General features: G+C 38.1%; 1 protein-coding gene across 3 annotated transcripts in view; it reads right to left on the bottom strand.

The window, feature by feature from the left end:
* Positions 1–27,549, bottom strand: part of grin2ba (glutamate receptor, ionotropic, N-methyl D-aspartate 2B, genome duplicate a) — a 133,202-nt gene that overhangs the window by 79,482 nt on the left and 26,171 nt on the right. For all 3 annotated transcript variants that reach the window (XM_077618510.1, XM_077618511.1, XM_077618512.1), the window contains one exon: positions 13,168–13,791. In XM_077618510.1, the coding sequence (XP_077474636.1) occupies positions 13,168–13,791 (624 nt within the window). The remainder of the gene's footprint in view (positions 1–13,167; positions 13,792–27,549) is intronic.

Genomic DNA, 27,549 nt, shown 5'->3' with positions numbered 1-27,549 from the left:
TGGCTCATTTAGTTTCAATTTGTGCACAGTGCTCTCTGGGATGAAATCAAATTTAAATACCTACAGTCATGTTTTGTGGTTTTAGAAAAAAAATCTGCACTTTACCTGGACGGATTAAGTTTTCTATATTTCTAAGAGGAAAAAAAACACCACCCCTCACTTGGAAAACAGAACCTGCAAACACGATATTGGGTAATGTTTATTCTATAAATAAATAAATAAAAATAATAGGATCACGGGATGCTAAGTTAGTCCTCTCAGTGTTGCCTTCGAGAGATTGCACTGAGCAGTCAGGGCAGAAGAAGCTCTGTTCCAGTTCTACTACAGTCGTAATCCAATTTGTTACTCTTCACTGGTATTATTCTATGGTTTTTGGAATAATATCAAAAAGCCAGGAAGAGAAAAACACAGTTAGAAGCGTTCTTAAACGTTCTCATGCCCAATTGGACCTATTTTTTATTGACTCAAGCTTCATCGGATTGCTATTAAATGATGATAATTGCTTTGTTTAAAATGGGAGGAAAGTCAATGTGATGTAGAGCTCTATTACGAAGTGATGCCTATGGTAAACTGAAATAAGGATGACACTACAAACACATCAGGTGCTTCTCCACTCGGTCTTATCATTTTAAAAAAGGGTGTATTTTATAAATTCCATAGCATTACGTATATATGGGTTGGGAATTTATAAAGATACATCTAGGCTGGTCGCAGTAAACGTACTCTTCTCTTTCCTGAAGAAGCATTTTCATGCTTATCATGTTGCACTGAACAGGAGTGTGCTCCGCCATTCATGAATAAATGTAATATACTAGCACGTTTCTCCAGTGAGAAATTTGACTATTTAAAATTTAATGGCATCAACAGGTGGTTCAGTGGACATCAAGATACACACACCGTGTGTGTAAAACTGTGCAGGTACATTTAGTTCAACCACTTAAATGATGCATGAAGTGCATGTTTCATTTATTATTTATTGTTATCTTTAAATTCATATTTGATGTTTTTTATGTGTCTGTGATTTTATTTTGTGTCTGGAACCAATACATTGATTTTTTTTCCAGTTAATCAACTAATCATTGACCTTGCTGGATGTCAAATCTGAATTGAATTAAATTGGATGCCTTTATTGTCATTACACAAGTAAAATGAGATTTAAACTTAAATAAATAGTTACTTATTACTTGCTTAATACTTAGTCATAAAAAAAATCATATACAAAAAATGAAGTGAGGTATAAAAAAAAGGTTAGCAGCACGTGAGGTGTTTAAGTGCAAGTATCAAATTGCAAAATAAAAATAAAAAGACTGAAGTAGAAGTCCAAAAACATTACTTATTGATATGTGGTTGGCAGTGTTATGAAATTTTACACAGAGTGCAGTGAATGATCATGTGACGTTGATTTTCCTAGCCCTAGATTCAATATTTTATGTTAAGTTACTATGTGGCATCCTGGTGGAAATTAGTTCATCCGCCTAAGATTCCTGAGATACAAGGTATAATCCAGTGGCGGGCTGCCCCCTGCTCACTGCCCAAAGTTGACTCGGATAGGCTCCGGGACCCCCGCGGTCAGTGTAAGGATCAGAATGGATAATGAATAAATGGAAAAATAGAGAGATACTGCCCCTTTCTACATAGCTACCGAGTTTGAAGATGATCGGTTTACGAATGACAGACAAGTAGGACATCAATGTGAGTGTACACAAGAACAAGAACAACTACTGGACTTGATGGATCTTGACATTTGAGCAAAAATATCTATGCTAGTGTGCTGTTTCTGTTTACACTGCATAGTTTTAGATTAGAGCACTACTTGATCATTTTCGTGTAATTTTCACCAAATAATTGAATACATATTGGACTGTGGCATGTCCCAATTAAGATGGAAAAAAATTATGATATAATAAAAGACATGGAGAGTGAGGACTAAAGTAGTGGTAATTTCAGGTAACAAGTAAGGGGTCGAGCAATGTTTAGATTCCTCACAAGAGCTAACCTCGTCTCAACCCGCATGATTTTAGAAAAAGGGGTAGAGAAGCTGCAGCCATGATAAAAAAAAAAAAACATTTAAAAACTTTAAAAAAAAAAAAACAAGAGATCCAATGAGACAGAATGGGGTTGAGCCAAAATATCTTTTCTGTGTTGTGTTTTATTTCCTCCTGGAATACTTTTACGGTGATTAATTGATAAACACCATTTATATTTAAAAAATCTAATATCTCTGGCATAAGAACAAGCTAACATTGCGACTGCAATTAGAGATTACAGCTGAAACGGAAATGTTTGCCAAGAAAATGCAACCAATAGTGTTCTATTCTGACACTTAACTCTTTCACTGTCATAGACCGCAATAGACGTCCAATCATGTGGTTATTTTCATCCTTTGGCTGTGAATTTAAATTAGTTTATCACTCATAGACATCGTATCCATTTGGAGTAAATTAAAATTCACTTAAAAAACAATCTAAATCAAAATCTATTTTTTCTGCTACTTAATAATGGACAAAACGAATGGAACACTTTTGCACTATGATAAAACATTGGCATCTTATGTCTTATTTGTGTCTAACATTCCTGTTATTTACTTTTTTGTAAGACTCACAGACATAAGTGTGTCAGTGTTGGACAACTGGCTTGTTTTCACACCTAGCATCTGTCTGAGGCTGAAAAGTGTTTGTGCAAACAAGCACATCTCACAAGAAAAAAATAGGCTTCAACACCCGCATAGATGAGAGAGTCCACTGGAATACTTGATATTCCATGTGTCAGAAAATCTACAGCATGTGAAGAAATAGACTGATTTTGTTTTGTGCGCATGTTGTTTGTTGCGTGTATCAGAAAACAACCATTTCAGCAAAAATAATGCTGAGTAATTGGTTCAGACTGCTGTCTTCATTCATATACTGTATGTGTCCATTCAATTTTGTTTGTCTTCCTCCTTTCCACAGACGTTTTTCCATTTTCTGTATTAGTTCGTATAATGACATTCGTTATTTTTTGAATGTGCAAGAGTTGCATCAATTCAGGTTCACAAGTAAAATAATACTATATGTAATTAAGATAGTGTAGAGCAGGGGTGTCAGACTCGGGTTGGTTCGCGGGCCGCGTTAACGTCAAGTCGATTTCATGTGGGCCGGACCATTTTAGATATAATATTTAGATTTTTTTTTTAAATGGATTAAAAGAACTGGATTAAAAGCCCTGAATATTCAGTTTTTTATACATCTAAAACAATGTTTATTTGAGGTTTTTTTTATATATTTGTAGATTTTACAAAATGATTTTTGAACTAAAAACAGAAAAAAAATGATTAAAAAATTACAATTATTGATGTAAAAGGGGCAAACCAGGAAATTTAATACACATCTATTCTCTTCATTTTAATTTGATCCTAAAACAGAAAGTCGGCACTCATGATTTACTTTCCCGGGCCATACAAAATGATGCGGCGGGCCAAATTTGGCCCCCGGGCCGCCACTTTGACACATGTGGTGTAGAGGTTGACTCGCCTGACGTTGGTACGGGTAGGCGTGGACTGTCTCTACGGTTGACTGGCGACCAGTCTGCCTTTCGCCCGAAGTTATCTGGCATAGGCTCTGGCAACCCTTTTGATGATGCGCGATGCGGAAGATGAATGAATGAATAATACTTCTCTCACAGTGTCAATCAAACCTGGCATTATTGTCCTTCTGAAAGCATTATTATTAATTCAGCTTTTGCATTTGAATCTCATTAGTTGGCAAGTGAGTGTACATAGACAGAGTTTAGGATGAAATAAATGAACCACTTAGTGCACAGTGAGTCAGTTATTCTTCTGCTCTTGGCCATAATCAGCAATGTTCTTTGAAAAGAATGTGGAAATGATGAGAGGGGAAGCGGAAAAATGCTGCTTGGAATTATTATTCCAGTGTATTTGTATTTGTCACACAAATGAGACAATACCATGTAACAAAGAATGAATTGCATTTGAATCCAAATGTATTTTTGAAATACTTGTATGCATACTATTGAATTGTGAAGTAGATTAAAACTACAATAACATTTTGTTTCGTGGGGTGTATTAGTAAAATAAGTATGATTTGGAATTTCATCACGATTTCTAAGAAAATATACCACAAAAGTGGAACTGAATTAATTTTGAATGACTTACACGAGACCTCAAGGTAACTTATAATATCTCAGATATGAAAACAACAAATATTGTTAGGTCTGTCTCCTCTGCTTTTCTTCAGCAATTTTTGACACTTTCCAAAGATGTCTTACTCCCGACAAGTCAGGTTTTTAGGGAAAAAAAACATTGTCTGAAAGGACTAATTCATAGAGAGGAGTTTCCAAATCCAGCGTGACCATGCATGTTAATAGTTGGTATCTGTTATGTCTCTGTTTTCACTTGGTTTTTTTCTGTCAGCACATAAATATATAATAAAAATATATAATGGTGACAAATCACACACCTGACGGCTATCATGACCCGGTGTCCACGTGCCCCTGTCAACGACTGTTTGCCGTTTCGGTTTCAACCATGTAATTACTGTATTTTGTCCCTCAATGGCAAGTAATTCATGTGACCTTGTTCTCGTAGCGGTTGACTGGAAACAGGACACGCCAATTGGAGGCCACTCAGGCCGGAAGCATACGAAGTGAACGAGACAGTTGATTGGTTTCCGTTAACACTCGCCTTTAACAGTCCATATCAGCCATACAAACACCGTTTGGATAGAGGGGACACGTTGGAGGAAAAAAGTAGGGTGCACAATTCTTTCAAACCATTGTTGATGATAGATGTCCAATTATCTGGCTGTTCATCCTTCTGCTGCAAATTTAAATTAGTTTATCGCTTGTCGAGGTCCAAATCATTTGAACTTTGAGGGTAGCAGCCAAATAACGAACGTTCATTTGCTGCCACCTTCCCAAATGAAACGGGTTGGGTGTCCATCCTCGTCAATGGCACCCAAGGTGGTGTTAAGCAAGGTACACGGTCGATTGGTCGCCGGTCTTTTGGTCGCCCAGAAGGCAAGTGATAATTACCATTTAAATCGTTGCTCAAATTCCCTAAATACAAACTGTGAATTACTATTTAGTCATACTTAATGCCCTAGTAATTATTAGGCTAAAGAAAAGCTCCAAATTTCCCGGACTTTTATTGTTTTTTTGTTGGAGAACTTGTTAAGACCCTGACTGACGTACCTTCCTAAGGGACAACTCATGTACATACAAACTCTTATACACTCGCACGTCGGCTCAGTGAAACTGCTCATGGCCATTATTGGCTTTTATTGATGCGTAAGACCATGTTGTTTTACCTTGTTTTGTCGCCGGTCTTTTGGTCGCCGGTCTTTTGGTCGTCGGTCTTTTGGTCGCCCGTTGTCGCGGTCCGGGCGACCAAAAGACCGCGACCAAAAGACCGGCAACCAAAAGACCGCGACCAAAAGACCGGCGACCAAAAGACCGCGACCAAAAGACCGGCGACCAATCGACCGCACACGGTTAAGCAAGGTGTTTAGTGCACAAAAGGAAAGTTCAAGAAATTCTGCTTGTTGATATTAGTAATGTTGGTTTTATGGCTGGGGCGCAGGTGTGGCTAGAGGTGCAAATCGGGTTGGCAAAAGGAAACGACTGCTGTGTATTCAGTGTCTTGTGGGAGGAGAGGTGAAGGGAAAGTAAAAAGACTTTTTCATGTGGTGGAAAAAAAGAGGGGTATGTGTGCAGAGTGTGGTGCAAGTGCATGTCCATAGGGAGCCTGGATATGCGAATGGCGGGCTGGGATGGAGTGGTACAAGTATGTTGGGGGAGCGGAGAATGGGATGGGTCACGGCTGGTCCAGCACCAGGAGGATTTAGACAGGGAAGAATGGGGGGGCAGGCAGTTGTGAGAGTGAAGCCATGCATTGGAAACAAAAAGAAATGATGGATAAGATTCATGCAGCTTTTTCTTTGTGTGAAGAATGCACTGCTGACAAAATGTATTTCGTTCTATTGTCTTCTGTTGGCATGCGAACATGGTGAAGCAATACAGAGGGGGAGGCTGAGAGTGTGTTTGTTGGGTGGGCGGTAGCGAGTGAATTAACACTTGCACATCTGCTGTAAATCGCTCTCTGTCTGCCTCCTGTGAGCTGCCCCATCATGAACCAGGCGTTACCAGCAAGCCAGAGAACAGAGAAAAAAATGACTTTGGTGGGAGAATGAGGATTGGAAAAAAATGTGGAAGGAAAGTAAGGAAAAGTAAAGTGGGTGGATGGATTCAGATATACTGTAGAACAAGGGTGTCAGACTCGGGTTGGTTCGCGGGCCGCATTAACGTCAACTCGACTTTATGTGGGCCGGACCATTTTAGATATAATATTTAGATTTTTTTTTATAAATGGATTAAAAGCCCTAAATATTCAGTTTTTTATAGATCTAAAACAATGTTTATTTTAGCTTTTTTATATATTTTTAGATTTTACAAAATGATAGATAATATATATATATAATTAGATATAATATTTAGATTTTTTTTATATAAATGGATTAAAAGAACAGGATTAAAAGCCCTAAATATTCTGTTTTTTTATAGATCTAAAACAATGATTATCTAAGCTTTTTTTTCTTAGTGAGGGAAAATCATTTATTTAATCATTTGTATTTCATTTCAAAAGGAAACCAAATTTTTCTTTAATTATGTTCCATATTAAAATGGAAAACAGAAAATATATTTAGATAATACTAAATGATTTAACTAAAAACACAAAGAAAAAAATAGATTAAAAATTGAAATTATTGATTTAAAGGGGGGGAAATCAGGAAATATAATATACATCTATATCATTTTAATTTGATCCTCAAACAGAAAGTCGGCACCCATGATTTACTTTCTCGGGCCACAAAAAATGATGTGGCGGGCCAGATTTGCCCCCCGGGCCCCCACTTTGACACATGCTGTAGAAATACTACACCATATGTCCACTCATTGGCAGTATTTTGTCAAAATACATACTATGGCAGTATGATACATTTATGATGAACATTTTCAAAATGACTACGGAGCATTTTGCTGTACACCATACAGAATGCAGGAGTGCGTTAGTTACAGTTATTTGTATACGGTCTGTTGCCATCTCCAAGAGAACAGATTCATTCTGATAGTCAACGTCAATCAAGTGCATGGGAGCTATCTACCATTCTTATATAAAAGACGAGTGGGAAACAAAAGATTTGCTGCTCCGAATGAAACCGATGGATTTGTGTGAGGAGGAGGTAGAAAAAGAGTTATGGGGTAAGTTTCAAATGACCGGAGAAAATTGAGACCAACGAGGTTAGAAAATAGGCCACATATATTTAGGATTCGCACATCACTTGGGACACTCTCCAGGAAGGGCAACACAGAGCGGGTTGTCACATTTTCGAAACCAGGACAATATGAGCCTTGCAGCCAGATTTCTTAAAAGTACGCTGATCTATTCTTTTATCTTAAGATAAGGATTTCAAATATTTTGTCTGCTTAGATAGAGGAGGGATTATTGATGCTGAATCACTGACTTTAGTATAGCAATGTTGGAACTGCCTGAAAACCTCACACGTCATATTTCAGAATTGAGTAAACTAAAAGGCATGGATTCCTAGGGATGTATAGTGTTCGGATGTATGGATTTTTTTTAAAGTTACAATTTTACTTCAATTAAATGTTAAAAATAAATAAAACAGTGACATGCAAAAACAACTGCAGCAACATTAAAGTCTGTGCTATTTGTTGATTGTGACTACGTCACCTTCTGTCAAGGATATGTTCTCCTTGTTTTCTTCTTTGCAAACAACTGTATGACTTGCTCACCTATAGTATTAGCTTCCTCAAACTACAATTTTCTTTATTGCTGCTAGTTGGCCTTTTTAGCGGTAATTGTATTCCAACATTTGGTTGACCTTCAAATTGCACTCCAACATCTGAACACATCTTTGTCTGGTCCATGTTTACAGTTGTCCATTTATTGGGATTTCGACTTAGAGCTACACTGTGAGAAAATTATGGTCAGGCTAATCTCAAATTGAAGACTATACTGAGAAAAATGAAGAAAAACATCTTTGGTGATGATCGGGAAAAACTAGCTCAGTTTTTAAGTCATTGACTGTCATTAACAGGGTTAGATATCCAGTCCATTTAAACCTAGGAGGGTTCACAAAAAAATGAAAAGTATATCAATTCGCTGCCACCCTCCCAGTTCAAATGGAATGGAAGTCCACTAGTGATGAACTCATTTCAATTCACAGCAGACAAATGACAAGAATTGCAATTACAGTGTCAAAATTTAGCACATTTTTGCAGGTTAAAATCCACTCTCACTAAAAGTTTAAGCCCCTTTACCATACCCAAAAAGGACGCAAATGAACAGAACGGGCGCATAAAAGATGGAGCAACCAAAATGTGAACTGAGAGTAAGACATCAAAAGCTAAAAAGGCACCAAAAGAACTCTTATCACTTACAAATGCCGCTAATTGTGTCTGTTTAAGCAAGTATGAAGTGGTGCCGAGTAGGAGACACATTATATTAAATGAGTTCAGTACCTCCGCGATTAGCACAACAATGGGCCCTATTGTAGGACATTAATTGGGGGAAATGAGCACAGGGACATTTATGTTCAGACCAACTGGGGGGAAAAACTTGTTAAATTGAACTTAAAAGCAGAAAATTAAAAAATATATATATTTACATTACTTTAGCTCGCACTTTTTGAATTAACCCTCCAAATGACAAACCTACAGTAGTCACACATACGAATTTCCTTTCCTGATTAAAAAAAAAAAAGTATTTCCGCATTGGTTAAGTCCATCTTGGTCATTATCCATTTTGGTCGATTCATCTGGATTAGAAAAAATAGAATCCATTTGTACAAACTGATGACGGCCAATATCTCCCTGCATCCATCTGCAACTATGGTTAAATGTCCGAACATCAAGTGGTAGTGTAGCTACGTAGTTACTGGTTCGTGCCCAATTTCATTTTAGCCGAGATGAAGAATTTAAATGTCATTCACATAAAGTATGGATGAAAATACAGGACTTGTGTTTTGCTGAAAATCCAGACTGCCGCTTAATCAGGTCAGTCTGTCGAGCCAATCGGAAGCAACAGGTGAAGTGGTTATTGTCCTAAATCTCATTTTTCCTTAATTTTACAGTGTTAACATTGCATAGTATTTTTGTATTGTCATTCAAGACATTGTACGTAAAGGTTGTGACATAAAAACAGTCATGTCTTTTTGTGCCATTTAAAAAACAATGTAAATGTCCTAACTACAAAATATTAAACTTGAGGACAGAGAATGGACAGGTTACTCAATGTTGACAAGAAAACAATGTAATACCAATGACTTTCAAGGAAGCCACCCTTGAACGCCAGGAGCCAGGACTAATGTTCCTCGCAAGAAACATAGTTCAGGGTAATTTGCTTGGAATACTCCCAAAGAAGTACTTCTTTAAAAGCTCAATTTGTCTTTCTAACAAGCTGAATTTTTAGGGCGGCAGTGGGCGTCACCTTACGAAACTCCCATCTTGTTTGCAGAACAACAGTGCGACTAATTACCGAGCAAGTGCCAGAAATCTTAGTGTAAGCAAATACGGCCCCCGGTCATGTGATCAAAGTTAAATGACCCAAAATCTAAGTTTCTTTTTCTCCGAAGATAAGGGGTTCTTAATGGTTGAATTGACAACTAATTGACCAACAAAGACGAAAATATTTTCCGCCATTTATGCACACATTGTGGCATTTACGGGCTGTTATCATTTGCATAGATCTCGTCCCGAAAATCAATATGTTTTGATTGATTACTGTGCTTGACTTGCCGAAAAAAAATTAAATTCATGTTGTATGCCATTTAAATTCCTACAGTAGCCTCCAAACACATGTTTTTGCATGTACTCATCTAATGTGTGGGTGTATGCCAGCACAAACCTCAGGTTTGCCAGCATATATAGTATTTGCGTGCATGCATGCGTTATTCATATTACAGTACACTTTCCTCCAGGTCATCAAGCTTGGCTGCGTTATCTGTTTTTTTTTTTAATTGCTGATGAGCCTGCATTTAAAGCATGCGAAGGAGTGGATGTTATCGGGATCCTTCAGCGGCAGCGGCTCGTAGATTAGCTGGCTGCTCATAGAATGTAGTAGCCCTGGGGTGATCAGCGACAACTACAGCTATTTGTACCATTACACAGCCATACCTTCTAGACAAGCGAATAAAAATGGCTAAGCATGTCATTGTGATATGAACATTAGCCATAAGCTTTAGATGTGCGGATTGCGGATGCAAACATGCTTTTAGTAGGACGAGATGCAGAGTGGTGCTGAAATCGGCAATGCATTCAAGAGTGGTAACTGGCAAGTTAATAATACACAATTTGGAACGAATGCAGTTTTACAAGGACATGCACAGCCGTAAACTGCTGGATTACTTCCTAATCTTGTACTATCTTATGAGCACAGCTGCACTTCACACTAATATCCATCATTTTAGCATAAACTACACTAAGCAAGGAGTAGTGGCTTTTACTCTAAATTTAATGCTAAAGTTCCGTCGACTGCCCAAAAAATGTGAATATGGTGTTTTTTTTAAATGGCCCAAATCATTTCATAAGTCTTAAATAAATCTCTAAATATATTATATAAAAAGTGAAATGTTGAAGAAAAAAATAAAGTGCAAAAGCGCTGTCTTAAATATTGTATTCTTTCCACCACTTTGTGCTGTCATGGCCCAAATTCAAATGTCACAAAGGAACAAACTCTAACAATCCAAGAATCCATAACAAACATAAACTTTCCTAGAGTATAGCAGTAAGAAAAATAAATGAATGAACGAATATTCAGGATATTGCTTTGTTTGAATGTTTGGATATGTTTTTGATTTTTTTTCTTCCCACCAATGTGACACCTACTCAATATGTACTTACTCATATTTCAAATGTTATTGTGTTTGGAACACTCCATATTTGAATCAACAATTGTGGGTGTTTTTGCTCAACCAAAGAAAATAAAGGCAGCAAGTGAACCACTATACCGCTGGTCTCGTGTATTCCGCTAACTTACCTCAAGCTACGACAACATTTTCTCTCCAATTGTTGAGGAATTATTCATAAACCTCAGTTTGTTCAAAAGACCAAATGAGAGTACTATTCTCTGTCTCATAATCTCTACAAGTCTTTTACTTTATTACACATACACTGCATCTTGGCAATGAATATGAGTTGAAACTACAAGACTAATTCAGTTTGACTCTTCACATGAGACTCCAGTCATGCCAAGCTAGATATATATTTTATGGAACCATCTTGTACTGTTCTCCTATTCCCCGTGTGCGGTCTATTGGTCGCCGGCCTTTTGGTCGCAGTCTTTTGGTCGCCGGTCTTTTGGTCGCCGGTCTTTTGGTCGCCCCGACCGCGACAACGTGCGACCAAAAGACCGGCGACAAAACAAGGTAAAACAACACGGTCTACGCATCAATAAAAGTCAACAATGGCCATGAGCAGTTTCACTGAGCCGACGTGTGAGTGTATAAGAGTTTGTATGTACATGCGTTGTCCCTTTAAGAAGCTACGTCAGTCAGGGTCTTAACAAGTTTTCCAACAAAAAACAATAAAAGTCCGAGAAATGTGGAGCTTTTCTTTAGCCTAATAATTACTAGGGCATTAAGTATGACTAAATAGTAATTTGCAGTTTGTATTTAGGGAATTTGAGCGATTTAAACGATTTAACGATTTAAATGGTAATTATCACTTACCTTCCGGGCGACCAATCGACAGTGTACCCCTATTCCCCTCTATTCTCCATATAATGCAAAAATCTGAGTGCTGAAATTCTCTCTTTGAGATTCATACCATGTCAACTTCCCTCCTTTCCATGTGTAATAAAATAACATGCCTATTCTAATACCGATGTCTCCCCTTCAAATGTGTTTTTTTTTTCCTAAGACCCTATTTTCTGGTCTCCTATAACTTTTACCACCTCATTTCATCCTTGAATTTCTTCACTCCCCATGTTTTGTTTCCTCCCTTCCGCAAGTCCTCCTCTATCGTATTTACGCTAGAGAATTGTCTCAGGCCATTAGTCGAACACAAATCTGTTTGGAGAAAAGCCTTAATGCAGCCCTGTCTTAGCTCTCTTAAGTCCTGATAACACCCGGAGAAAGCTCTCATGAGAGGTGGACTCTGCTGGTGACGGGGGAAATCTATTTCAACCTTATGCCACAAAATAGTGCTTTTTCCACTTTGCTTTACAGACGAAATGGCCCTTTAATAATAATAAAAAATAATGAATACTGCAGTGTCGATAATGTTGACACACACATATTACAGATTCATCCTTTTTTAGGAGTTGCTTTTAGCAATAAGCAGTCATTAGTTAGGTCAGGTGAAAAAGCACAATGACACTCAGATCTGAAAATGTAAGACTGGGTGAGAAAAGCTTCGTGATTAAAACAGTTGAAAATGGAAGAGGATTGTACCATTCTATCTCTCCATAATTCTCTAATCAAAAGGGGCAGAAACACGAGCTTTAGTGGCACCCGCTGACCCCGACTTGTCACTAAAGCTCATCTGTGTGCTGGTGCAACTGATGACCTGGACCTGATGGCACCAAAACTGGAAGAAAGTGCCTCAGTGGGTGGAAAAGAAACCTGCCTCGCCAAGGCACTAAAATCACATGCCAACTAGCCGACTGTAAGCACAAGACACAACACTACTCAGCATATTCCAATTCTTATTATTTCAAGCAGATGGATACGCAAGTGTGAACTGGATGAGGACTTTGAAGAAAAGGCTCAAATTCTAGATACAGGCAAAGTCAGATATATAGCATTGCATATATAGCGTTTTTGAAAGCCCTGAAAAGAACCCCATCAACCACAAACAAATGATTTATTAGCCAAAGCCACTTTAACTCTCCAAGAAAGGACAACTATTCCAACAGATACTTGTTCTCAATGTGGTTCTCCACAGCATGCTCTAAAACACTCAGCTGCCACTTACACAAACACAACGTATCAGATATTAGCCATGTATTCATAAATATTAAGCCTGCCTAAAGACTAGCCAAGTAGAAGGAAACAGAATTCAAGAAGCACAAATAATAAAATAAAGCGGCATACTATAAATGTGGCCAACTTTAAGCATTAAAAGTAAAGTTTGAAAGGTTTTGTGTATTACCTTAGCAGCCATGATCATGGATGAACCTCCGCGGACTCCTAGGATGGGGATGTGGGTCTGGGCTGAAATGAAGTCCAGGATCTGGGCAATGGCCTCTTGGTCAGTGTCGTCTCCAAACACCACACCTTGTAACCAATGCTCCGTCATTAAGTCACAGATGCTTTTAATGATGCTTTTCGGGTCTGTCTCGTTCATGGTCAGGATCTCGACATTGGGCGCCATGTGCAGGAAGTCTTCCTTCTCACGAGCACCGGCCAGCGCCATCTCACTGGAGTTACCCACCAGGACAACGGCGATGCTTAGGCCACGCAGGATGTTGGGCAGAGCCGTATGGTGCGGAGGGGGAGGCGGGATGGGAATGTAGTGACCGCCACCTCCTCCACCGCCTTTCTCTCTCCGTGATTGACAAGCGGGGGGCAGGTGAAGAAGGCAAAGCAGCAGGAGAAGGACACCAAGTGAGACGGCGTGGCAGGGCAGTGATGGAGGCAGGGGTGGGTGGATGTGTCGGACTCGCCTCCCTTGCTCCTGTACAACAGAGGGGGGGCAGGTGCAGAACCCGGCATGGATGCGAAGGGTGGAGGGGCAGCCGCTGACAGGCATGGTGGAGAAGGTGGTGAGAAGTACCTGTAGGGAAAAGGGAGAGAAGAAACATCACGTTAACAAAGAGGAGAGAAAGAGGTTGGAATAGGAGACAGAAGTGAACGCAGAATCATGCAACATTGATTGAGTAAAGTGGATTGTTGGGAGGCTACATGGCTTATGTGAATTAGTGCATGTCAATGTCTTTCTTTCTACAGGCACGATTGGGAAGGAGTGAAGAAGGAGTTGCAGCCCCAGTGGAAAAACAAGCTAGAAACACAAAATCAGGGATCGGAGAAAAGGTCGCGCTTGACAAACATGAATAGTGCATATAAACACTCTTACATGATATGATGCCATATAGTTTACATAGAACCAGCACAGCAATCAATAATGGATGTGGAATTCTCTGAAGTAACATTATGGTATGTATAATGGAGAACATGAATTCTCCCTCTGGATAAAATACCATCTTCTTGGCAGAAAAAGAGAGAAAGGGAAAATAGGAATGCCACATCTACAGTAAGAACAATACGTTGGTATTGCCTCTTATGTACGAAATATTCAGCATGCAAAACTTTTCGATGGGAAAAATTGGCCTCGGAGTCAGTCTCCCATTGGCTAGCTCCCAAGAGCTTGCTGGCCTCCCAATGGCTGTCCCAACACCCTCGCTGGCCTTTTTCCATTTAAATGCGTTTCTACTTACGAAAAATTCAAGTTATGAAACCACTTCTGGAACCAATTAATTTTCGTAAGTAGAGTTACCACTATATATCGAAAAGAGCTTCTGAAATGCTTGTTCCTTTAACACACTGTTGGAAATAAGTCAATTCAGGAAATGAGATGATAATGTGAGGAAAATTGACATGAAATGATTGACAGTTGCCTATGTATAATCCCTCTTCCCACAAACTGTCAAAAAATCACCCTTTTGGCCTAGTTTGTCAAAAAGTTGTTGTTTTTTGTCCGTCATGTTATGCTCGCGACTGTCACTTATAATTTTGGAAGCACAGAGGGTACAGATGGCGAGAAGGAGAACGCAAAGAATGAAAAAGAGAAAAGCAACACAGCTGGAGAAAAATGTCAACATGTCTTTTTTATGTACAGCACCGTATATGGACAAAAGTGTCATGACAGGCAGCTTGAAGCTTTTGGGAAGATTTTTCCACAAGGTTGGGTGTTATGTTATTGATGTTGTTTTTGAGTCTGGAGTTATGATTTTTTGTTTATTGTTGCCATTTTGTGGATGGGCAAAGCCCCCCACAGAAACTACTCCTAAGACCAAACAGCCTTTTTTAAAAGCAAGAAAAATAGGAGACAGAAGTTGGACTACAACAGATTTTTCGTAACCACTTGCTTTGTTCCTATTGGCCCTTGTCATTCAGTTGCTTGGTGTTAGAGTTTTGGCTCTTAAAATGTTTCGGGGAAAATAATAATAGATCAGAACTGACTCATGAAGCTCCCGGTATGTATGAATGGGGGTGAAAAGAAAGCAAAAATGGTTTCCTCGCATAAAGACTGTGGTGAGGCAATACATATAGCGGAAGCTATCTTTAACTAGGATTTACTTGCACTATGGACGGAATGATGCAGACCCAAATAAGAACATGGCTTTCATGACTAAATGATTAACAATATTATTATAAAATGTGTTTTTCTTTGAACTTGTTTGATACTTATTCAATAAATGACCTTATATTGTTAACATAGCCTACAGCAAGGGTGTCAGACTTGGGTGGGCTTACGGGCCGCATTAACGTCAACTCGATTTCATGTTATTTTAGATATAATATTTAGATTTTTAGATTTTAGATTTTTTTTAATAAATGGTTTAAAAGAACTGGATTAAAAGCCCTGAATATTCAGTTTTTTATAGATCTAAAACAATGTTTATTTTAGCTTTTTTATATATTTTTAGATTTTACAAAATGATTTTTGAACTAAAAACACAGAAAACATTGATTAAAAAATTACAATTATTGATTTAAAAGGGGGAAAACTCAGGAAATTAAATATACATCTATACTCTTCATTTTAATTTGATCCTAAAACAGAAAGTCGGCACTCATCATTTACTTTCTCGGGCCGCACTAAATGATGCGGCGGGCCAGATTTGGCCCCCGGGCCGCCAGTTTGACGCCTGCAGACATTCATTCAACTGTCAGGGGCATAAGATAGACTCCAAAATCTTGGTAAGAATTAAACTCAGTAATGGTGTGTAGTGATTAACTTGCATGATTTAAGAAAAAAAAACTTAAGAAAAAAAAAGTGGCAAGTTGCTGTTTTTTTAATTCCACATTTACGCGTCCATTTTGTTTGAGTAAATCTGGGTGCTTACAGAAACACAAAAGTGCATGAAACCTCAAATGATCAAGTCCTCCAAGGTCTCGTTCACACATTCAATCTCCCCGCCGCATCTCCGGTGCACCAAAAAGTTAATGGGTGCGCTGAATTGTTCTTTTCTGCTCGAAATGACTTTCTGTAATGAGCGTAGTAAATAGTCATGAATAGCATTGAACGCAGTTAGGCCATGGAGAAGGTTACTACGTGAACAATCACTGGTTAGGAGCGTTGTCGTCATCAGTACTTCACTGGAAAATAATATTGTTAAGGTGATTTTTGCGTTTTTAGTCCCCCAAAAAGGCAGTCGCCACGTACACCAAAGGGCTCTCATGAAAAGATTTTTCCTTTTCACCCCATTATAGTTGTCGTGTAGGAAAAATGTTGCCCGTCTCTTTATATGCCCTGAGTTTGTCTGGTGAACAATCCAGTGTGTAATTCATCAGGATGGATGGGCGTACAGAAGTTAGAATAAATCTTAGGGCATTTTATAAGACTTGAAAGTATTTAACTCAATTAAGAGTTTTAAAAATGTCACTATGTGACGGTTTATTTAAATGAAAGACTACTGTTTTTGGTCTTTGGAATGGAAAATGCAGAGCTGGATCTTCTTAAAACAAAAAGTTGCAATCCTTCAAAAATAGACAGATAAATGAATTGACGAAGGGGTGGGTCTTATTATTTTTTTCCCGTGCAATATAGTATTTAATGAAGTGCGTATAACAGCATATGTATTGTCAGAGTAGGTGTACAGTCGGTGGGAACATGTTCGCAGCAGCTTTGTGGGCTGACATACCCAGGACAGTGGTGGTGTAACTACTTATAAATATGGTGCATTGTGTGTATCTACAGCATTTTGTTCATGCATTCAGTAGGCAAATGGTAGGAACAAAGAACCAAAAAACAATAATCAGGCTAAAAAGGCTGACAGCTAATGCCACAAGAATTGACAGACAGAATGAGAAAAACAGGACAGATAATGCGAGGAAGATAAAGGGACTTATGCGGAGATGACAGAACAACTTCTTTAGGGAAAACTAATTGCCAGGGGTTCGTCAGCACTAATTACAGGTCCCTGTGTTAATAGTCAACTGCACACGCCTCCCCAGGAAGGAGGGAGAGGTGGGAGGGAAGGAATTATAAGGGGATGATAAGAGGCTGAGGCGAGAAAAAGACAGAAAGGGAGAAGGGCGCAGTGGGAGGAAAGACAAGGAGCGTAAACCAAAGAGGACCTTGATGAGATACAAGAAAGATGAAAGTAAAGAGGAAAAACACGACAAGAGAAGACAAAAAAAGGAAAAAGTAATTTAAGACAGACAAGAAGGAGGGACAGGAGAGAGCCAATCACACAGTGAGAGGGCGCGAGAGCTCGAGATGAATCTGGACCTCGCTGGCAGCACTCTGTTTCCATGGCAACAATTAAAAGAGACTTACATGCACTCACATATAGGCACAGTTGATGGACACAGAGATACACAATATATATTACAAAGGCTTGAACACACACACACACACACGCACACATCAATATATAGTCAAGAGGATCTATAGTGATGAAGTGAAGAACTATAGGCCACTCATAACTCTACCACCAACGACTTTAAATAAATGTCCTCAAAAAAATTGTCAGGAACAAAGAACAGAGCTCGTAAGATTATCACTTTTTTTTACTCACTATATTACTTAAATCTCCTAACATTATGCATAGAAATTTTATGGTCACTGACTTAATGTCAACAAAAGTTGAAGCCCGTGAAACAACATAAAAACAAGCAACAAAATTCTTGCACAATCTATGATGTAATATTTGTCCTATTTCAATTTTAGTCTCATAGTAGTTCGATTTTAATCTCAGACTTTTCTCTCAGAATATTACAATTTATGAATCCTTGTAAATTCTTACGGCACACTTGACCATCACTCACGCACGGCACCCATAGAGTGTGACACTCTAATTCCAACAAAACTCCAGGTTTCCGGAGAGTCCAGGGTAAATTTCCCAACGTACCCTAAATGTTACTATTTCCCTGTCAGACAGCCCTCTCATCTCACCCACCATTTGCGCTATTAGACACACCAGCGCACACAGCAGCCGTATCATTTACACACGGGTAGACTGCAGTTAGTCCCTAGCAGACCAAAAGCCCGCAGGCCCCCACATTCTGACTCACAAAGTCATAGAAACAACCAATAACATTTCATTAATCAACAATTTTAATTGGGCTTGGTATTATATGTATGTGTGTATATATATATATATATATATATATATATATATATATATATATATATATATATATATATATATATATATATATATAGTGGTACCTCGAGATACAAGTAAAATTTCAAGCAAATAATTATCTCTAGCTACGAGAAAAAATTTTGAGATGCGAGAAAGCCAGGTGGCCAAAACATGAGGCTGTTTATCTTTTTTGCCACATCTCTTTCGTGTATAACAGATATCTACGAGCACTGGGCGGAGGGTTGCGTTTTTTACAGTGTTTTTTTTCCCGTGACTCAGCGCGAATGGCAGAGCAATCGCTGTTACGAGGAGTAGTATATATTATTTCTCATTGGCAAGTGGCCGTGCGTTATCCTATTGTGAGGACATTTGTGTGCATCATTTTGGGAATATTTTGAAAGGGAATACAAAAGCAAACTAACATCAATGGGTTGCATCTGAAACTCAGGGTGGAGGCGGGGCAAACAACCAACCCGGTATAGAAGGTATAAAAATGTCAAACAAAATTAGAATTAAGTTTAGTGTAAGGTTAGATTAAACTTATTTTTCAGTGTGTCTGCATCGTAATTCAAGTTCATTTAAATTTGTTTATGTTATATTACGATTCACCGGTGCAAAAAGTCTCCCCCCCCCCTTTTGTTTGTTGAAGTGATTGAGATTTTTTTCTTAAACAACGAGCTGACTAAGTTGACGATGCACCCAATTAATATTGAGAAAATATTGTATTTAACTTGAAGAATAGCAATCTTTTAAACAATACTCAACTGAAAAGGACAACGCAAAACGCTGAAGGATGAGGACACATTTCCTTCAAATGCACGGAATTGTCAAAGCACTGGAGTCCCATGAATATTTTTAGGACTGATTCCTCATAGATGCAATGAGGCATTCGCCAATTAGGTAAGAACACAATGTCTCGGGTAGTTACTCAGACAGAACAGAAAAAGCAGGTACTAAGTGGACCCATATGAACAATGAAGTGAGTCATTAGTGAATGTCAAGGCCAACATGGCTCATATTTTTTGCTGTCAAAGGTGACAAAGCAGGTGATGGGAGGCCACAGCTGTGTAATTGGCGCTGCTCCGAAATTCCAATTTATGTCAGCTATAAATCTCACCATAATAGCCAAAAGGACGCACATTCCTGCAACTGTCCGGCCGTTGGAACGCAGGTCGGGATTCAAATGGCACAACAACACACACACAACATATCAGTCATTCAATCAAACATGAAGATTCTTTAACTCTTTCAGTGCCATTAAAATGATCGCTATACAATCATGTGGTTCATCAGATCCTTATGAGGTGAATATACTGTATATGAGTTCATTACTAGCATATATCCAATCGATTTGAACTGGGAAGGATGTGCCATGAAATTGCAGGCATAGGTGTCATTGAATAATAACAAATAAAGTGCCAATTCTTCGCTATATGTATACTTCAAGACTCAAACTCTGGTTATCCTTTCACAGATGGTGGGCAGTTACAAACACAGCTTTAAAAGAAGGAACAGCTCACAATTGCCAAGATGGCCAATGATTACAAACACTGAAGATGATAAAAAATAAGTGGGATTTTTTGGGGGGAGCGAAGGATGGGCCTATTCTTTACATGGCGGATAAATGTACATGTTAAGTGGTAATACCAATAAGGAATTTTTTGTGGTATCGGTCGAGTATCGGCATCGGCTGATACCAGACATCTGGGTAGCGGAATCGGTATGGGGGACCAAAAAAAGTTTCGGTGCAACGCTGGTTAATAAACAATATGTACTAAGTGAACAGCACTCTGTTCCTATAGCAACATGTACTGCTCTCACTCTCATAAATCCACACTGGCTGCAGAATGGTTTGTGCACATCTTGACTACATGACTGTGCAATAGACCACCTTTTGGTTGGAAAGCTTGTGATCGGCTTCCTGATGCATATTTGGAATTGACATTTACGTTAGTTTCTTGGGGGGATGAAGTGTCGCTCTAATAAAAGCTAAAAGAAACAACGAGTCATCTTAGCGATGATCTCTGCCATGAGACAGTTCCGTCCTAGCGTCGATTGAACAGTAATACGCCATGTGACGATGTTAAAACCATTCCTCGCACAGTGGTAGCCTTTTGAGAAAGCGTACCGCTCTCTGCCCTGGAGATGCGACCGGGCCACAGAATGGGTCACTGCACCGCATACTGATAAGGAATGAGTTGACGGCGGAATAGCTGCTAAGCTTGCACGAAACGTGAGAATATGTACGACATTCTGAGCAGATGTGTCAACTCATTAAAAATTGCTCTGATAAATATTCAAGAAGCCTATCTGTGGAGGTGGAAAGCGCACGGGTGTGTGTGTGCGTTGTTCGTAAAGAGCCACTCAAGCAGCCCACACAACGAAACAGACCGGTCAGCCTTCATACACGTACTCACATTGAATCCATGACTTTGTACTACTTTCTATCCGCCTTTATGGTTGCTGGTTCTGAAAAGCGAGCACAATAAACCAGCCATCACTCTTTCTTTCCATTTTGTCTTTTATTCCTTTTAATTCTATTTAGCCTCTCCTCTCTATTTTATCATTTTGTCTGTTTGACCAATTCTTCCTCTCAATTCTACCACTTATCTCCCTGCTGCACTCACACTCCTTCATCACCCTCGGCTCAATATGTGTTAAGTGTCAGGCTTGTCGATAGTCGTATTTGCATAAAAACTAGAGGGTGATGATTATTTTTGCATTTATATTTCCTTATTTGACCGTTCTGGAGGACAGCAGACAATATCGATACATAAATGTGGAATGGGGGTTGGTTGCCACCAATTTTTTGTTGAGCAACTCAAGTTTGTAATTCAGACTGAAGGTCGAATGATGTTTTTTCAAGACTATCCACATGACTTAAAATCTAAAACAACATCATACAAGGCTATTTAGGGATACTGACATTTTCCATTTGAAAAAAATGATTGTGCAAGGGAATAAAGAAAAGATTATGGCTTCCTGTTGTTTGGAGTCTATAATTACGCCTCAGTACTCATTCACTACTTATCTAATAAATTGCAGAGCCATGTGCACATGTGATTATATACATACATGTACACCCAAGAGACACAACAATGCGTACATTAGCACAATTGAATGAGAATACTGAGTTGAAGAAATCTGTTTTCATCAGGACAATCATTTATCAAAGTTATATTGTTCAATATCATATTCAGAGCAATTCCCAAGATTTTGTTAACATGAAGCAACAGTGGAATGGCCTGACATTTGTTTTACTTTTATTTTCTCTTGGCTGTAGGTCACAATAATCCAGCATTGGAAAAATGTGCGGCGACTTTCTATGCAGAGAGGAAGGCAAGTGTTAAATGCTTTTCTGTTTCGCCACTATCATAGGATTTTTTTGTTTTGTTTTGTTTTTAAAGCGTTTGACAGTAGTTGAACCACTGCCCTGGTCAACCTTTCGTTCCATTGTTTAAATCCCATAAATGTTACACCTAAGAACAGTTTGAAATCCCCTATTTAACAAAAGACTAACGGGACTCTACTTCTCCAGACAGCTGTTCAAACCAGCCAGCTTAGCGCCAGGTCACTTACTCAATTCCCTTCATGGCTGAACTAATTCACTTTTCGAAATCTTTTTTCGTTATCAAACTACCCTTCACTATTCTGCTGTGACCTTATGAAGATAAAGGAGCACTTTTGCAGCTGCAGACCTGCCACCTTGATATTTTACACGTCTAGCTTTAACATACTCTTTATTGTAAGTAAGTAACAATAGCACGCTAGAACCACTTTCTGAGATTACTGTACTGCAGATGAATCAGCTTTTGGTGATCTTATAGTATGCACAGCAAGTATAGCCAGATTGACCAATGTACATTATCTTTAAAGTATTAGTACTCTTTAGCGTATGGTGTTTAAACGGAGGCATTTGTTCCTCTGCTAAAGTTCGACGCTAGGTAGTCTACAATGTCTTTTCCTGTGTCTGTATTCTCACCCTTTTGCTACTGTGACAGTGAAATTTCCCGAATAAAGTTATCTAAATATATATATATATATATATATATATATATATATATATATATATATATATATATATATATACATATATATATATATGTGTGTGTGTGTGTATGTGTGTGCGTATATGTGTGTGTATATATATATATATATATATATATATATATATATATTTATTTTCAAATGATCAGATACCAAAAACAAACTTTGTACATTGCAGTAATAGTAAAATAGGGAACAACTGATAAAATATCTACATAGCGTTAAAAAAAAAACAATATATAAGCTATTGGCCATCATAGTGGGAGAAAAAAAATTAAAAATATTAGTCGCACTTTGGTATAAGTTGCAGGCCCAGCCAAACTAGGGAAAACGTGTGACTTATGGTCCGGAAAAAACAGTCCATTTTCCTCCACTTCACTAAATTTAGAATCCGCCTTTTGTGCTTATTAAGTCATTGGCTAGTAATAGACACCCAAAGATGCACATGATAAAGGTTTTGTCTGTCATTCAAAGAAAAAATGCTGACAGCACACACGCATGGCTAAATTCAGTTTTGTTTGCCAGAAAGAATGGACTAGATGGCTTGAAAACGTAGTAAACCATGACAATCACAATATAGCTCAAATCGTAACATGAGAGAGTTCATTGCCTTTTAACAGGGTTATTCTAGTGCCACCCACGGCCGTAGTTTAGCGTGTACACCGATGTTAGTGTTTGTTCCAGTCTGCTTGAGAACTGGCCACTCTGACTAACTGTCTCTTTGTGCATCACAGTGGCTGCAGCCTGACGGACTGGAAAAACCTAGCTGCCCGATCTTGTCTGTATATAACGCTGCTTTTCTTCCTCAGAGATTCGCATGCCAGCGACAAGACGTTGGGTGGGATTAAATGTGGGGGACATCTATTTGAGAAACCTGCTTACATGTCATTATCCCTTCAGAGAGTCATCTTCATCACATTGCTGGGAGAATCTAGATACGGCCATGGAGGATGGCTGCAACAAAAGTTGTAACACCCCTCACGCCAGCCAGAAAGTATACAATCACGTAAGAGTGACAGTAGATGTAACGCGCACCTCTAACAGTGAGTGCCAAGCACCCACAGTTTCTAATCACAGGCTCACTCAAGAATACCTGGAACTAATTGAAATGTGTAAAATTAGCCAGAGAAATGATAGGTGAAAATGAAACTCATCAGTCAATATACACCCACAGGGAGAATGATGACTTTCTGCTGGTGTGTCAGCAGCCCCTTTGGTACATATACTCTATGAAATCTGTTATATATCACTCGAGCAGATTTACTTAACTTGTTTAGTAGTAAGATGATGGAACTGTGTGGGGTACATATATATATATACATATATATATGTATATATATATACATATATATATGTATATATATATATATATACATATATATATATATATATATATATACATACATATATATATATACATACATATATATATATATATATATATATATATATATATGTGTGTGTGTGGGTGTGTATGTATATGTGTGTTTGTGTGTACATATATATGTATGTGTTTTTTATATATGTGTGTTTATGTGTATATATGTGTATGTGTATAGTTATGTATGTATACATGTGTATGTGTGTGTATGTATATATATAGATAGATATCTAAATATATATATATGTGTGTGTGCGGTGAGATATATATACCTATATTAATAGACATATATATATATATATTTAAATATCTATATATATACATACACACACGTATACACATGTATACATACATAACTATACACATACACATATATACACATAAACACACATGTACACACAAACACACATACCTATATATGTACACACATAAACTCACACATATACACATATATTTGCACATATATAAACGTGTGTCTTATGTATTCCCCAATGATTTTTCAGACTGCATTTGAACATTTGTACTATCTGACGAAAGTAATTTCAAACAAATGAAAATTCCACCATTCTTTCTTATAATGAATGGAATGTTTTAAAGGTTTTAACATGAAGAAAATATGTTTCCTCCATCGCTCTTGATTTTATTGGATCATTAAAAAGTTCCCTTTCTTCGTGTTTGTCAACCAGCACACCCCGTTGCAACTGAAATTAGCTGTTAATAACTTGACAATTAAAAGCCCAAAAATTAAAAATACTGAATTTCATTCACTCATTGTAACAAAATAATGCATAGCAATGTATACCATAATATTGCTGATATTTAAAACCATGGCAAAATATGATTTACTGCATCATTAAGGAATTGTTCATGAAAAAAATACATTAAGAAATGTTGTTGGTGTGGCACCTCAAATATCATGACCTTGAAAATGAATTAATCTATTTAAATCTAAATTTATTGAAACCAATAGGCATTAGATCGGATATAATTCAGTGTTATTGTTCCATCTAAAATGTGTCTTGTTTCTTTGTGTCCCTTGGATTGTGATATAAGACACGTAAACATTGCAGAAGCGGATTAGCTCATGTTCTATCTGGACTTGTAATGCCTGGATCAAATCATACCCAGAAGATGCTGACTCGGACTTGTGATCGCATTCAACTCTTGTCCTTTACGAAACCTGCTCAAACAGTACCTCCGCCAGAGACGCACAATGCAGTAAACACCTGGCCGCGTACCCTGGTTGTTTCTCACAACGCAGCCTACTAAAACACTTAGAAAAACTACTAATCCAAAAAGACGGCATCCCGGTGCCAAAAATAACAGCTCGGAATGAGATGGATGGAAGAGGATAGATTATTGTGGTTCTAATCTGTGAAAAGCTGACAATAAAACACGTTAAAAGTGATTACTGCTCGTTTGTTGTCACGAGGGTTACTCTCTGCACAGGAGCCCCTCACTTCCCTGAGCCTTACCTGTGAACACACCATGTACATTGCATTCCGTATAGGACATATAGCAGGAGTGTCAAAATCATGTTTGTTGAAGGCCACAAACTCGTTATGGTTTTCTTCAGAGGGCTATTTTGTCTGCCAACTAATCTGTATCTACTCAATTATTAAACAAACCAAAAATTCTTCGTATGAATTTTATTGAGACTCACTGACTGCGATTGACGAGTTTGATGTCCAATCCATTTGACTGAGTTGGCGAATGAACATCAGTCTAATTTTTTTTTGTTTTAATTTGCTATTTAATTAGAAAAATGCAAACATCAAATGTTATCTCTTTGTTTCTTAATTTTTTCCATATATTTCATTTTTATTAATGTAATATTCATGAAAAGAAAAAGGGAAAAACTACATATTTCAACTTTTTAAAAATGTCTTTTAATGAAAAGACAAAAACTGTGAATATTCTCAGATTTCTGTCCTTGACCTTCCATATAGATATAGAGATATAAAGATGTAGTATATATAGGTATCATTTCAGTAAGATATAAAGGTTTATTTTGAGACAATATTTACTTTTGTGTAAGCAAAAACTAGCTTTTTTTTCCTTTTTTTAAAATGACTCCTTTGTGTAGTGGCGTAAAATGGATGTTGTAAAATGGATTTGCTTTTGCAAAACATGTTTACCACCTTTGCCAAAGCCGCATTGCACCTGCGGCGAGGTGAGAGGTAAAGACGGGCACAAAGAAAATAATAAACGTGAACACGGGTGAGAAAGAGGAGGTCGAGGGGAGGAGGATTTTGCTGCTAAAACCACAAATCATTGACAAGATTAAGCGCCTCTTCAGGAGGTGGTGTAAATAGAAACATGTCCCTGAGAGAGAGACCAAACTTATCTTCCTCAGTGGTGTCAAAACATTTCTCAATCTGAAGCCTTGAATATATTTCTGTCTGCAAGAGGCTTGATATGCAAAAAGGAAGAGTTTGGAGTCGGAAGTACACACCTCCAGAGACAAGAACAAACTGTTTTGATTCTGTTATGACCTGGGGACTCACTGAGGTTCGTGGACCAGGATGTGGGTCACACATAACACTCTCATCTCAGTCCCTCAGACGCGGAAATGGCATGTTGCCAGACAGCTGGAGGCAATTTCATCTGTTCCACAGCTGTCAAGTCAAAGGAAACAATAAGGAATTGCTCCAAATGATGACTATGTGTGCTCAATAAATGAGCTAAGTGAGCCCCGCACTGTCCCGACCGACTCCTTTGGGAGAAAGCTTGGACGGCGTACGTGCTCATTGGGCAGGACTAAAACAATTCTATGCCCATTTGTTACTCAGCTGGTGGGAAATTCAATATCAAACATGCAACCCTGGATCACTCATAGTTAAAACACTAACCTCACCACTGATATTCTTGATTGTCATCATCAATAAAACCTGCCACGGCACAGTATGGAGTGAAAATCGACTGCGGTGAAAGTAGTGTTACATCATACCGATGCACAATGTAAGCTGCCAATAAATTTAACCAAAAAAAAAAGAAACCATGCATAGTGAACAAACAAGAACAACAGAGTACATCGCGCATTTCATGTTCAGACTTGCTGCCATTTGGCTGTTCATTAAAAGACACGCTCTGTTTGAGAAAAGGTACATTTTGTATCATTTTGTAAAATGCTGCGTCGGGAGACGGGCAACGGTGGCAGTTTCCATGGACACAAAACGCTTTGGAGTGCAATATTTCAAAAGAGTGAAATAACAAGGTACTAATAAAAGGAAGCAGTACAGTAATGGCCTTTTCTGACCCATAATTAAATGTTGTCACAGATTTCTTGACCGTGTCGGCTTCCTTGCCTGATTGCCACTGTGAGCGACGAGATGTCAGAAGTCCAAATGGAATTATGAAATTTGTATTTTTGTAAGCAATCGAAATGTTGTTACATTCTATATTTTTCGGACACTAAGGCGATGCCCCTTAGAGATGAGTGAATTTATTTTCATTCATACCTGATTATAAGACGCATTATTGCAAGGGTGTCAGACTCGGGTTGGTTCGCGGGCCGCATTAATGTCTACTCGATTTCATGTGGGCCGGACCATTTTAGATATAATATTTAGATTTTTTTAAATAAATTGATTAAAAGAAATAGATCAAAAGTACTGAATATTCCGTTTTTTATAGATCTAAAAAAAATGTTTATTTGAGCTTTTTTTCTTAGTAAGAGAAAATCTCTTTTAATCATTATGTTCCATATTAAAGTGGAAAATAGAAAACATTTTTATATATTTTTAGATTTTACAAAATATTTTTTGAACTAAAAACACAAAGAAAAACA

The sequence above is a fragment of the Stigmatopora argus genome, chromosome 14 (assembly GCF_051989625.1).
Source record: "Stigmatopora argus isolate UIUO_Sarg chromosome 14, RoL_Sarg_1.0, whole genome shotgun sequence".
Classification (NCBI taxonomy): domain Eukaryota; kingdom Metazoa; phylum Chordata; class Actinopteri; order Syngnathiformes; family Syngnathidae; genus Stigmatopora; species Stigmatopora argus.
The sequence above is the reverse complement of the archived record's forward strand: the minus strand, read 5'-3'. Positions and strand labels throughout refer to the sequence as shown.